Consider the following 14,596-nt stretch of genomic DNA (forward strand, 5'->3'; position numbering starts at 1 on the left):
TAGCAAACTTCTCAGAGCAACTCTGAGCAAGTAAGGGACAGAAACTTTTTCCTCAGTGAGGAGGTGTGGTTGACTCCGTTGGGAGGTATGCTGCATTCTTTTAAAGAGGGGTGAAGAAAAAAAGCTCTCTTAGTGATGATGTGAAGTCGATAGACTTAATCATAGAATTGTGTCTCTATTCAGGCATGGTGTAATTATAAATAATATTTAATGTAATGATCTGTTCAATACATTGTAAGCCATAGGCCTACAATGACCTCAAAGCCTGAGATCGACCTCAAACATTATCCCTGATCCAATCTGCGGTGTTTCATCAACTCAATATTATATATAATATATTTGTCCTACCTCTTTGGCTTTTCGCCGTTTTTTCCTCTGCTTAAGAAACTCTTAAGCCTCTTAAAAGTTCTCCTCCCGACTCACAAAGGAGCTCTCTTAAGGGCTAAGATGCTTTGTCACTAACTTTTAAACTTTAAGGGGAAATTCTTAGAAAACATCATTCTAAGAATGTTCTTAGAGTTTCGTCACTAGGAGCAACTCTTTGTACTACGAAGCTTTATGAATACAGCCCGTGGCCGTTTAGCCGCTAAATGATCCGCCAGCTATTCACCAACATTGTTGTTGTTAAAGTTGCAGGCTGTAAAAGCAAAACGATTAGTTTAAAGATGCCAAAAAGCTCCATAGAGCTGAGGGAACTGCAGAGTCGAGTGATTCTCTGTGGGTTTGTAACAACGCGACCCCTTTCACATACATGGTCATTTAATCTATTGTTCATATTACAAAATTGATTAAAGCAGCTTTAAATGCAGGATTTGCTGCTTGTCATATCATTGTAGATTGAATATCAGTGGATTTAGACTACTGGTCGAAACAAAGCATAATAATAATCTACTAGTGTATCTGTTTTATAATCTAATCTAATGTAATCCACATCCACATCCACACACACACCAGATCTGAGCACAATCACAATGAGGGCTCCCAGATAACAAACTGGCATCCAGTGCACACAGGATTCATGTAAAGCCCCTTTTCTTCTATTGTAAGCGCAGGCCCATGCGTGTACATTACAGTTCATAATACCGTATGCATGCTTTCCCACATTAACATGCAAGGAGTCTAGTGCGGTACATTCCTCACCACGCACGATATGAAATGACATGCATGCAATCGCACACACATGAATACACAGTGAGTCATTGTTATTTAGCTGGGTTTACCTACGAGCCATACCCCCCATCACAGACACACTGACTCAGTTATTTTCTCATGCACATGCTCTGATTTTTCATGTGTGTATGATAAGCCAAAGAGGCCATTTAAAAGGTCGGTTCACCCAAATTACAATTTGCAAAGCCCAAGATAACGTCTTCAGAGTCAGTTCTATATTTAATTTGCTATCATATGCAGACATTTTAAAATTTGAGAAACCTGTAACATGCAAATTATAATTTTCCTTGAAAACCGCAAATCAAAACAGTTGCTAATTGATTTCCTAATGTGGGCGAACCAATCCTCTCGCACGCATATGCACACACACACATTCACACAGACATTTGGCATTGTGTAATAATCCAGGACATATCCATACGCATACACTCATTTTGATTTTCCTGTGGAATCTATATGACACACACCTGCATAATTAAAGGCAAGAAGAAGAGGCGGGGGGGTGAAGGAGAGACACCGCAGACTTGGTCATCTGTTGTTGGAAACAAAGTGCTGTTAAAATGATTCACTCACTGCATTTAAGCACATTCCCTCATTAAAGAACAGCAGCCGGCAGACTGGACGGCTAGACGGACCAACTCGTGCACACATACACACATTACTTCATGCACAAGCGCACTCCTGGTTATGCATTGTCAAACTCGCACAAATGCACACGCACGGACTCACACAGACGACAGGAACAGAGAGAGAGAAGTGGGTCAGAATAACCAGCGCAGTCTCACTGTGTTTGCGACGTGCAAGAGGTCCCATTGTCTCACATTAGAAACTACATTCAAATACACACAGAAGCACACAACACAGCGACAGCAAATTAGGGCCAATGTAGGTCAAACAGTAATAATTACAGTGTATGTTTACAGGAATAAACTTGCATATTCTCCAAGATTAAAGTGCTAAATCTGTGAGGAAAAAGATACATATATGCGTTATCTTTGGCGTTCGCTCTGTTTTATGAACATAAATAAATAGCAATAATACAAAAATTGCAATCTGCGTTACAACAGTGTTTACCTGATCCAGCCTTGCAAAGTGAAGCAGTGTGGTTCCTTGACATTTTTTATTTCTCCTACATGAGCGATTTGATTTCAAAGAATTGGACTTTGTAATGTCAGAGAATATTCAATTTCTTTCTTATAAATGTGAATTTATTTCTTGTGAATTTAGCCCCTCCCATGCAAACATAACCATTCAAATGAATTCTTATGGCAACTTGCCAAGCAACATCCCAAACAAAATAGTTAATCCAGGAGATGAAAGGTATTTGCTTATGAATGTAACACACACACTTTGTTATTTACTCCCTTGCCCCAGATGTATGAATACAGGAGTTTTGTGTAGTAGATTGTATCCTGAGAGATGTAATCTACCAATCCATTTACTCATGCATATCTAAATGAATATGTTTACCTAAATCCCAAGCTCAGAACAAGCTTTGGACTCAAAAAATTCCTACGTTGTGTCACAATACGTTGTGTAAATCTCTAAAATCGTCGTGACTGGTATTTTGGCTCTGAGAATCGTTTCAAATGTACATCACCGCTCCGGTTTATACTGCTGCAGATGCAAACAGATCCATCGCACGCCCACGCACACATGCACATGGTGCATCAGTGGCCATGGCAAGGCTCTATCAACAGGTGGAGGAATATCAGCGCAGAAGCGTAGCAGACGCCAAACAAGGCTGCCTTTCAGTAAACCGATGCTTGTTTGTGTATGCATGTGCGTGTCCGTTTCCCATGTTTTGACACATTCATATTGAATACACAGTGACATCCATTCAGCTCTTGAAGTCCAGGACTGAGTGTATCCGTGTTAATTCATGCCAACATCAGCAATGAAATCTCCAATTTTCTCATCCAGGGAGCAAAACAAAAAAAATAAATAAAAAGAGGCCTGTGTCTCGTCACAGGCCTCTCGTTTTGTTCAAAAAACTAAACGAGACCAAAGCGAGTGAGAAGATTAATGGCTGGCATATTTTACACTGACGTCCCTTCTGCAAATAAACAAGCAGAGAGTTGGATGCAGAAAACGAGGAAGACGAGGAGGGAGCGGGATGGGAGCAGGGCCTAAAGGAGGGGGGGGGGCGTAGTAATGAGATGAGGAGGAGCGGAGTGAGCTCTCCCATAAGAGCTTGTTTGTTTCCCCATCTGTTTACTCCACTGCGCAGCTCTTTACCAGGAGGCCGTTGCGCCACCCGTCCATTGCTGTTCCACTCAGCGGATGAAGGCGAGCATTGATGCAGAGGTTTCCATTGGGCTTCTTTTTCACAGCGCCGGTTTGAAATATGAGCACGGAGCGGTGGAGCTCGCCTGGCTGACTTATGGCATCAGTCAGTGGGAGTAGTGGCACCAGTTCAGGCCTTCTTGTCTGCCACACAAATCAATAGCGAACAGAGATTAGGGCATATTTACTTATGAGCTCAGTGATGGATATATTTTCCAACGCACTGTAGCTATCTGTAGTGGTGCCAACATGTCAGCAGAGTGGGGACTTTATTTTATTTATTGCTGCTCATAATCTGAGCCATTATAACTAAATATCAGAAATGCAAAGCCACAAAAGTCCTGGTTTATTTTTTGTGTGACATATGTTAAATATCATTTATCAAAAGAGGAGTGTGTCACAACACTGGCAGCCTATTTATTAGATACGTTTGCTGTCATTTAGTTATTTCAGTAGTTAGGGGTTGGTGCTTTCCTGTTGCCATCGTCCACACATCAATGTATTCATCGTTGACACATCAGTGGACATTGGTCCATTTTTATTTTTTATTTTTCATTCCTATAATCACTTCTTTTTTTTTTTTTTACACCAAAGTCTATTCTGACTTTCATTTGTTATTTAACTGGGTTCAGGCACACCACCTGACAATAAATCATTTAGAAAAAAAAGAAAGAAATGAATGTGTGTTTCCATTCTCTCAGACAATTTTGGTTTGTGTTTCAACCCACAGTTTAGGCCAACCAGAGGCCAAGAATGTCAAACATCTTGGCTTCTATCTGAACACATACAAAGCATATTCAGAAACATAACTACATATTTAAAGTCAAATCAGGTTTGTTCTGTTTCCAACACATATTTTCATGCAGACACATAACTGTGCTATTGAACCATTTGTTGGACTCTTCAATAGAGCTTGAAAGATGCATCTTAAACTTTGACCTCATACCTGCTTTTAATGCTGCAAAAATAAAATGAAATATGATCTACAGATCTGTGTATTATAATTTTTCCTCTCTTTTTTTTAAAGGTTTGACTACCAGGAGCTCCTCCACAACTCCACCTTCTGCTTGGTGCCTCGAGGTCGACGCCTGGGCTCCTTTCGCTTCCTGGAGTCTCTACAGGTAAAATATATATTATTCAATGTGATACACAGTCAATAACATTCAGTTTAGAAGTCAACCATGTGATCATGCTCTGCGTTACTGTGAGCGATGGGACAGTGATCAACCCGAACCCCTCTGCTCTCACTATTGGTGTATTTGTCTATATTTAATGCTATCGCGCAAAACCACTGATATTATCTAATACTGTATGTTAACAAGTATAAATCACTCACTTACACATAACTCTGACGAGTAACTCTTAAGAACTGTTATTCATCCTGCCTGAGTGCCCTACGACTCTCCAGATTCTCTGAGGCCCACATAAACAAACGGCTGAAGTCTCTACATGCCACATGCCAACACAGCAATCATCAGAACAACATTAGCTGCAGCATTTCCCCTCTGGATAACGCTGTTGAGAGTGACCAAATTACACTTTTCCAGGAAACGGCTCTGCTTCACTGAGCTCCAGCTCATATACCGTTCGGTCAACAAGGAAGCGCACCACGGTGCAGAATGTTTACGTTCCAGGGCCGTGGTTTATGTAGTCTTTTGGTTACTGACACCTTAATGGTCACATCTGCAAGTGTTTTCCCCCAGACCATTGTGTTGTGTTGAGTGCAGAGCCAACCATAAAGGCTTTATTTGCAGTTCGCGAGGCCTTTTAAACTAAAATGGGTCCATTAACAAACACACGCACACACTTACACTATCATTTAAGTCCATCAGTGAAATGTACAAGTACACAAACAATGAAGAAGCCGCAGAGGCAGCGGAGTGAGAGAGCGGTTTAAACCTGTCTGTTGTCGTTCTCTCTCTGCCACCCAAGTCGATGATCTCACACCAGTGCAGGAAGCAGTAGTGGCTGTTTTTAGAATCGCCGAACACTGAACCCTGGCTGCTAAAATGTTCCCTGGCCGCACTGCTCTCTGGGGTGTGTGTGTGTGTGTGTGTGTGTGTGTGTGTGTGTGTGTGTGTGAATGGTCCGGAAGCATCCATAGGAGTGGCAGCCTGCCCCACCGCTGATGTCTGCTGAATGGACAAATCCACACACAACCCACTTGGCAGCAGTCATGGTCCCTTTCTCCTCGTCTTCTTCATCCGTCCTCTCGTTCTCTCTCTTAGTATTTTCCTCCCTGATGTCCTCTCTCTTTTACATCTCTCTCTTTTTAAGATTTTTTCGGTTGTGTGTATTTTTCTTTCCTTTTTTCATTTTGGTGCCAGCCAAGCCAAGCCCACAAAAGAACCGGCAATTACCAATACCAGTGTGGTAGGAAACTTGCTGCCAGCTTTCCAATGCACACACACACACATTTACTCAAACCCTCCCCCTTCCCAATGCAAACAAACCAAAAACACTCTCCTATTTGTTTGAGTGTCCTTCAGCAGGTTTATTCTCGGATGAAATGCAGTAGCGTGGAAGCCCCCGGTGGGCCAGAGAGAGCGTTTGATCTCCGCCAATTTTGGCTGCTGCTGCTGTTCTCTGGTGGTTTAATTAGAAAAAAAGTGTGTTAGAGGGTGCAAAATAACACCCAGACCTATCAACACTCCAGACCACATACACAGAGGAAGAGAGCAGGATGGAATGAGAGAAATGGGGGGGAGACCAAAGGAAGGCTTGGAAAAAAAAAGAAAGAAAGTGGAACAACATCAAAAACCTGTCAGAGGAGCGGATAAGGCAACATAAAAATCTGCTTTAATAAAGCATGATTCCTCCACGTATCAACTGGTTCCTTCTTATTCTCCTCCCATCCCTCTCTTTCTATCAGTTTAGCTACTTCCCTGCATATGTCCCCTCAGAGGTTGTACCTAATTAGTACACAAAGAGTCAGCCCTGTCAGCCACATCTGTGTGTTTGCATGTGTATGAGTGACAGTCTTTAACAAACCTCTGGGGCTTCCTGGGAAAGGAGAGATAAGAATTATTACTCATTCTAGCCACCCTATAGGGGTCTTGCATGCACACACACACACATACACACATTCAGCTGCACATACATTTACACACAAGGGTATTGATCATATTGTCTGCTCAGCCTGCAGTGCCAAGCAGCTGCGGCTGAACTCATACAGATTACTTTATATTCATGCAGCTGTAGTTTGTCATGTTATGTTGTTTACTGCCAAAGAAGAGCTGGCAGCAAGGGAGGAACCCAGTCAAACTGCAGCTGATCACAATTAAAAGGGACATATGTATATATATATATATATATATATATATATATATTTCAGTGTGTTATCAGTTGGTTTATCAGCGTCAAAGTTACTCTCCAAGACTCGCTAAATTCGTATGTGTGTGTCTCCAGGCGGCGTGTATCCCAGTGCTGCTGAGTAACGGTTGGGAGCTGCCGTTCTCCGATGTCATACAGTGGAACCAGGCGGTCATTGAGGGAGATGAGCGATTACTGCTACAGGTAACACACAGAAAGGTGCACACAACACAGACACACAACATCCTGATGGCTGGGTTCACCTTTAGGGTGTCCAGTGGCCCCAGCATGCTAGTGGGCTGTTACTACACTTTAAAAACAAAAAGAAGGAAAGACCAATCATCGGCAGGTGTTGGTACAGACAGCAATCCAACTGCACAGAGGCATCTATAGGTAAGGCTCAACATTAAATCTGTATAAAACGTCATATACCCAAACGTTGTAGTGTTTCAGTTGTAAATGAGGTCATCTTGTGTTGAGCAAACCTCAGAAGATGCTTCAAGTTATTGACATAAAATGCAAATGAGTTACTGGCCGTGCACAAGAGTAAATTCAAAGAATCAATAATCAACTTTCAACCGTGTTTTTCAGTCATCTGTCTCGGCGCATTTGTCACTCGTCAAACGTGTTAAACCGTGACCTGAAGCATATGTTTCCCTTCACGTCTATTGTTTTTTTTACGCGTAACTACAGTAATACAGTTCTGAGGGCTGCCAAAACTCAGATGACCTACACTCAATACAGCGCCTGAACGCATCCTTTGTAGACACAGAGTCTGCTCAGTCGGTGTGCTTGCTACTTGTAGAGTCGATGTGGTCACAATGTTTTTCTGCAGAGCCATGGTCAATGCTTTCCTTCATAAAACAGTGCATATAGAGGCTGAAATGTAGGTTAACTGTACACATAGTCACTGGGAAACAAAAAAAAGGAATAGGGAGCCAAAATGAATCACGAAGTAAACGTTCAACTTTGTTAAAATCCCAACGGTTGACATTTCTTATAGCTGTTGCTTTAGTGGATGGCAATTTGTCTGAGAATATGGAGAGTAAACCACAAGAAAAGAAATGCTGATTAAGAGATGGCACTGAGCCGATAGCTCTGCGGCTCTCTATTACCTGTATCAAGCGGTGCGGTTACAGGTCGGAGCCCTTTGAGATTTAACACCCACAGAGGCGTTAATCCAGCTTCAGTTCAAAAGCACTCACACAACCTCTGTGTTCTGCGTCTCTTCTCACTCAGACACACACATCAACACAAACAAACACAATGAGCAACCAAAGCCGGCTCACTCTCGGCTACAACCTTTATCTCTCCTCCTCAGACAAAGTGCATCGCGTCTCCTCAGCATTGATCTCGCCCAGTAGAGGACATGAATTGGCATTCAGCTAATGAACAGAAACAAGCCCCTGAGAGCTCAGAGCAGGGGAGACATTTTCCAATTAGGGCAGAGGTGGGCCGAATGCGCTGACCTCATCAGTGGCATTTTTGCACACCTGCAAAAAAAACTCTGTAATACGCACACAAATATTCACGGCGTCTATGATCTGAGGTTAAGTAGTGTGAGGTTTTTTTGCAGGAGAGGCTGAGTGAGTGCAGACACTTCAGACAAACTGAGGACGACGCTGTAGTGAAGCCGTTCCTCAGATGTTCTTTGCTGGAAATAAAGGGAAAGGTGGGAGTAAGGTAGTGAAATGCAGAGGAAGGGAGGTATGGGAAGAGAGACAGAGAGGTTGAAATAACAAAGATTTAAAGAAACAAGAGAGAAACAGAGATTCAGTGGCATCCCAACTTCTTTAACTGGTGCTCATTAGAAAGTGTGTTAAGACAAAGGGGTTTAAATGAGTTAATTGCTCTCACTTTTCTCAGTTCAAACATGGCTTTCTTCCACTTTGATTGAACCGCTGAGCTTAACTCTCTAAGTGATTAAATCAATTTTGGTGATTCACTTGAAAACTGCAAATGTGGTCCTCACTACTAAAGGTTAATTATCTGAACAACAGATCCCCAAATCAGCTCTGTGTCAAATGTGTGTTTTTAAGGGGGCCCAGATTAAGCAACCACACGATGCGTTTTACACAGTTTTGATCACTTCAATGCCATTTGTCTCTTTTCTAGTCTATTTTAAGAGACATGATTTGCTTTAAAAACAACAACCAAAGTAAAACTCTTTGGCAATTTTTCTCTGTTCTTTTTTTAATTTCTTTTTTTCCCCACTGTCTTGATGTTTTACTCGTCTAATCTTTTGTTCTCAGGTGCCATCCACCGTGAGAGCAGTAGGGAATGAGAGAGTCCTGGCCCTGAGACAGAGGACCCAGATGCTGTGGGAAGCCTACTTGTCCTCTGTGGACAAGATAGTCCTCACCACACTGGAGGTGAGCCTCAGCCTCAGCAGCATAAAGACCCCCGTCACAGAAAGCTTTGTGAAAGAAAGTATTTGTAAAATGTGTGGCTCTACTCGTAGGGCTAGCTGGTAACTACTGAAGCTAGCCAGTGTAATTTTATTTCCGCTACTGTGCAGATTCTCACCTCTGGCTTTTTTTAAACTGATGTCATACTCCTTGAAATCTACAACCTCGAAATTGCGGGCAAGAGCATCAATATCTCCACAGTGGCGGAACATTTACCATCCAAACTGTATTTGAAACTTCCATCTCCCTTCATTTGTTTGCAGTTTGTATTGCAAATACAGCCCTCACCAATCTCTTACAATGTTAGTTTATATCAAGAACATAGAACCCTGGGAACATAGGGACAACCCCATTCGGTACTAACAGGAGAAGCATTTTGCACAGTTTACTAAAAAGACGTATGAGCAACCAAGTCAGAAAATAAAATGTGCCCCCTACATACAATTCAAAAGTGGAGATATGAGGACTTTCCGACAGCTACGATATCTCCCATTTGGTGACCTAAACAAAGATTTGGCAAACAAAGGTTTACTATTCGTCACAAATCTGCTTGTCAAAGTAAATCAGAACCAAACGCAATGCGAGAAATTCCACGGCAGTGAATTTATTTTGCTTCATAATCTAGGGGTTTTGAATGCTGGTCGTAAACTCCAGTAATATAAGTCAGTACAACTGTGACTGTATCCTATCAAATCCTAGCTTTGTCCCCTCATGCCACCACTAAGACTTCTCTCCATCTCCCACAAATCCATTTTGGAGCTTGTTGCTTTTGGCTGCGGAGTATTGACTAATTAAAGTAATGTATAACTCTGAGGACTCGTCGTTTCTGCTACCATACAATTGTGTCGAGGAATGTGCAGTGAAAACATCTCCCAAAAGAAGCCTCTGCTGTAAACACCGGTTTTCAGCCATGCTGCAGTTGCTGCCTCTCTGCGGTCTACTGCCTGTGGGCTATCATCATCAGCCCTCTTTCAGAAAGGCCCTTCACATTTGAATCAAACCATCCTTCTATCATTATGATTACGGGGTTGTCCCATGCTCCTCGGTTCTACTCTTTTTACTAACTCAGCTCTGTGTTGTACTGCGGGAACTTTTCAAAGCAGGCCACATGCGATCCGCCTGAAGTCCCAGAGAAATCCCCTAATATATAGAAATGATATATCATTACGTCGCAAATATCCGTCTCAACCTGCCAGTTTCTACCTCACTGCTTGCTGTTATCAGACTGTGAGAAATCACTGCAGGTCAGAAAAAGTTTCATCTTTGAAAGAGTCGGGGAACTTCACAGCTCTAGCTTCCAGTCTTGCTCAAACATGCATCTTTCTCCGTCCGTCTTTTGTTTTACCCTGCTGCCTTTGAACAAATGGAGAAGAAATGCACTTCAAAAGGGTGGTTGCTCCAGCAAAGAGAATGTCATTTGAAGGTTAGCCCAAGGGTTAGACGACGCATGAAAAGAAATACCAGACCAAGAAAAAACGTGGGGAAACAACGGAATTAACCCCTCTGAAATCTGAAGAAAATCACACAGCGAGTGGTAGGCTTTGCACTCTGATGTTTGTAAAGGCAGGTCTGGCAGCCCCTAATGCATTTGCTGCGGGGGATTTATGCTAGAGATAATAAAGGAGAGGCTCTGGAGGTTGGTGATAAGCTGCTTATATACATACAGCATGCAGAGGGGAACCTCTCCCCCATGGGAGACAGCTGTGCAGTCAGCCTGAGGTCAGTGAGGCAGAGGGCTTCAGAGCGGATGCTGTGTGGACACCTCCTGTTGGTGTACAATGGGAAATACATCCTTCGGGTTTGCTGGAAAATGCAAACACAAGTGTGTCAGGTCTGGAATGCAGTTGAGTTTACATGAGACGCCGAGACTCTCATCCAGCGGCTTAGAGGAGGGAGAAAATAATGTGGTGCAGGCTTATACTAGATGAGCACAGCAGCCACTTAACTGTTCTCTCTGCGCCTCACATTGCAACCCTCATCCTTTTTTTTTTCTTTTCTCCTCCACAGATCATTAAGGACCGTGTGTTCTCTCACATATCAAGGAACAAGTACATGTGGAACTCCCTGCCAGGAGGTCTGCTGGTCCTACCAGAGTACTCCACTCACCTCACGCATTTCCCGTTCTATTACCTGGGATTAGGTAAACACACTCTATTCAAATGAGTGTGCACAACATGCAAATCTTGATTGCACATTGAGGATGTTGATGAGGCTATTATGTCAGAGCTGTGGAGGTAGAGTCGAGCAATCAACACTCAACCAGCAAATCATAATCAAATATAAATATTTATTTCCCCAAGCTGTGGAACTCCCTCCTTCAGACTGAGTCTCTCAGACATATAGCCGCTTTAAATTGATCTGATGATCCTTGATGGACTGATGCAGATACACTTTTATATGTTTCATGTATTGTGGAACACCTCATTAATATTCAAAACTGGTAACACAACTCTCTGCTACCCTTATATTGTCTTTGTGTTACCTTGCTCAGGGGTCAGTCCAGGTCAGGAGTTCACTGCGGTCATCCATGCTGTTTCCCCATTGGTCTCCCAGTCCCAGCCAATCATGAAGCTGCTTCAGGTGGTCTCCAAGTCAAAATACTGCTCCCAGGTAAAGAATTAACTAAAATGTAGCCAGAGATAAAAGGAAAAAAAAGGAAGCATACTTTCATCAGCAGCTATTTCTGATTAGTCTAATGCATCAATCTCTGTATGTGTATGTTATGTAAAATGATTTCCCCCATCCTCGTCCAGATCATCATTCTCTGGAACAGCGAGAAGCCGCCGCCCGGTCGGAGCAAGTGGCCTCCCATGCCCGTCCCCCTCACTGTGACAGACGGCAGGAGGAAGGTGAGAACCAAAGCCACTCGCAACTCACACTGAAGCCGGCTGTGACGTCTGAGTGACAGCGTGACAAACACAGACTCTTTCTTTTCATTCTCCATCTCTGCTACTCCGTTTCTCTGGTCCTTCTCTTCTATTTTTCTATTTTTACTCTCGTGTATATCCGACATGTCCACCGATCCGTGCGGCGTTGCGGTTTCATAAATGTCACTCATCCTCGACATTTCTTCTGTCTCCCTTTCTTCTGTCGGTCTCTCTGTTTTTATTCCAAAGGAAAAATCTATAGTGATTCACTCGTCTCAGTCACTCAACATGATTTACTGTAACGTGATCATCTCTCACTCTTTCTCATAATGTCTCTAAGCACAGGCCAGACAACGTGGAGCCTACAGTACCAGAACCACGACTTACCCCTGTATTTCTCCTCTCAGACCACCAGTCGGTTCCTACCTCATGTTGCCATAGAGACAGAAGCAGTGCTGAGCTTGGACGAGGATACGGTTCTGCTGACCAGCGAGGTGTGTGTACCCGTGTTAGCAATAAACGGCAAAACAGCACACATACAAAAATCAATATTTCTGGAAAAAGTAGCAACAATATATAAGCGCTCTATGTCTGTCCTTGTAGGTGAACTTCGCCTTCTTGGTGTGGCGGAGCTTCCCTGAGCGGATCGTGGGCTACCCTCCCAGGAGCCACTTCTGGGATCCCCTGAAGCGCGCCTGGGGCTACACCTCTAAATGGACCAACGACTACTCCATCGTCTTGACTGGAGCTGCTTTCTACCACAGGTACACCAACAGACTGAAGCAGACTATTTAGTGCTAGCTTGTCACACATCAACCTCACAGTGGCACTTGAGGAAGAGTCAGGGGATCACCAATGTCATTAGGATTCATCCTCTGGGAACCATGAATGTCTGAATAATATTTTATAGCAATCCATCCAATAGTAGTCGAGATATTTCAGCTAGAAACAGAAGGTACCATTTAGAGCTACATAGGCTTTTCCTCGTATACATTTCCATTACTCTATTATAACATATGTACAGGCTTATACTGTTCACATTGGTTATGCAACTAAGATCAAAAAAGATTGGCTTTCAGAGATCAACAATGAAAAACAAGGGACACCTTTATGAATTGCAGCAGCAGGGATAATGATATGAATCTCAACACGAAAAGCAAAAGGGGACAATCAAACAGAGAGAAACAGAATCAAGGAGGATAATTATATGTATGGTTGAGCAAGAGGAAAAAGAAAAGGAGAGGGTGAATTACTTCAAGCAGTTTGATCATTTCGAAAAGCCTCAAGTAGATACGTGCGATGGCAGAGCTGAGCTGTTATACAATAATATGTAATATGTATGCAATTACTCCACAGGCAGAGCACTTTGCCAGCCACATTCTGAGAGTGGTCATCTTGTCAACAGTTACTATGAAAACACATTTTTATTCTAAATTTGAATACACTCACCCATACTTTAGGCCCACTCACCACTGACATTGAGCAATAAAAATGAATAGCCAGTTAAAACCTATTTACTCATCGTGAGAACCCTCAATTGAGTCCTTTACACACAAACTATTTAATACTTACTGTATGTTGTGTTGGTAAAGTGCTGCCTTTTTCACGATGGGGCTGCTTTACAAAAAAAGAAAAAAAAACACAATAAATGTGATATTGCAAATTACATGAAGTTGTAGTTGTATGTCATATGTAGTTTCTTAGCCCTATTAAAACATATTTAAAAGAAGACCGTGACAGGTGCTAGGTCTGACAAATGTTATGCGAAATTAGTAAGTTTAAAGAAAGCACTTCCTTAAAAGCTCTTGAAGGAATGGAGAGCATATGCATTGAACCACAGGGGTTGAGTTTGTTGTGCACTATTAATATCTAATCCCACTGGCGGCGAAATGGTTAACTTGTCCCAGATACATATCATCAACATACATCACACCGTCTACTCCTTTCTGTCGATGCTACCATGCCTGTTACCGTACAGGTGCTGGCTGCCTGGCCTCCACCGGTGATAAATCACATTGTCTCTTTACTCGCTGCGATACATTTTTATTTTCGGTGTTTAGCTGATGTGCTTGTCTAAAGGGATTACCTGTGCTGTGGGTGCAAGAGCAAGAGTCTAGAATTGAGATGAGACTAATAATAGTGAGACAGAACATCAGGTTTTTCACACTGGCGATAGGTGTGACAAAATATTCCTGCAAGATGAATATGGCAATGTGTTATTGAGGTGAGAAAATGTTCCATAATCCTTTGGTTGAGATATAGAGTATATATATACATTTTTTTTGATTAATGCCTTTTTAAAACCGAATATGAAAAAAACTGTGGACATGCATATTGATTTTAGATCGCCCACTGTAGAAATCATGGAGTCTTAACTTAAGTTATTAATATTACGGGATCCATAAGAAAAGCCAGCGGTGTAAGTACTTCCTTTTCACTGTATTTGTTGGTATTCTTCTCAGAAAAGTAGCTCAGGTGGTGAATGTCTGCAGCAAAACCAACAGAAACAGATAACGAACGGTTAAGAAGAGACTGTGGACAACCACACAGGTG

At 42.5% G+C, this 14,596-nt stretch overlaps 1 protein-coding gene across 2 annotated transcripts in view; it reads left to right on the forward strand.

Annotated features, from left to right (window-relative positions):
• ext1c (exostoses (multiple) 1c) overlaps positions 1-14,596 on the forward strand; it is a 73,031-nt gene that overhangs the window by 56,981 nt on the left and 1,454 nt on the right. For both annotated transcript variants that reach the window (XM_068711296.1, XM_068711295.1), the window contains exons 3-10: positions 4,484-4,577; positions 6,865-6,972; positions 9,021-9,140; positions 11,184-11,316; positions 11,668-11,786; positions 11,930-12,025; positions 12,451-12,537; positions 12,647-12,807. In XM_068711296.1, the coding sequence (XP_068567397.1) occupies positions 4,484-4,577; positions 6,865-6,972; positions 9,021-9,140; positions 11,184-11,316; positions 11,668-11,786; positions 11,930-12,025; positions 12,451-12,537; positions 12,647-12,807 (918 nt within the window). The remainder of the gene's footprint in view (positions 1-4,483; positions 4,578-6,864; positions 6,973-9,020; positions 9,141-11,183; positions 11,317-11,667; positions 11,787-11,929; positions 12,026-12,450; positions 12,538-12,646; positions 12,808-14,596) is intronic.

The sequence above is a fragment of the Cebidichthys violaceus genome, unplaced genomic scaffold (assembly GCF_023349555.1).
Source record: "Cebidichthys violaceus isolate CVI_PGR_0920_01 unplaced genomic scaffold, fCebVio1.0.p SCAF_16, whole genome shotgun sequence".
Classification (NCBI taxonomy): Eukaryota; Metazoa; Chordata; class Actinopteri; order Perciformes; family Stichaeidae; genus Cebidichthys; species Cebidichthys violaceus.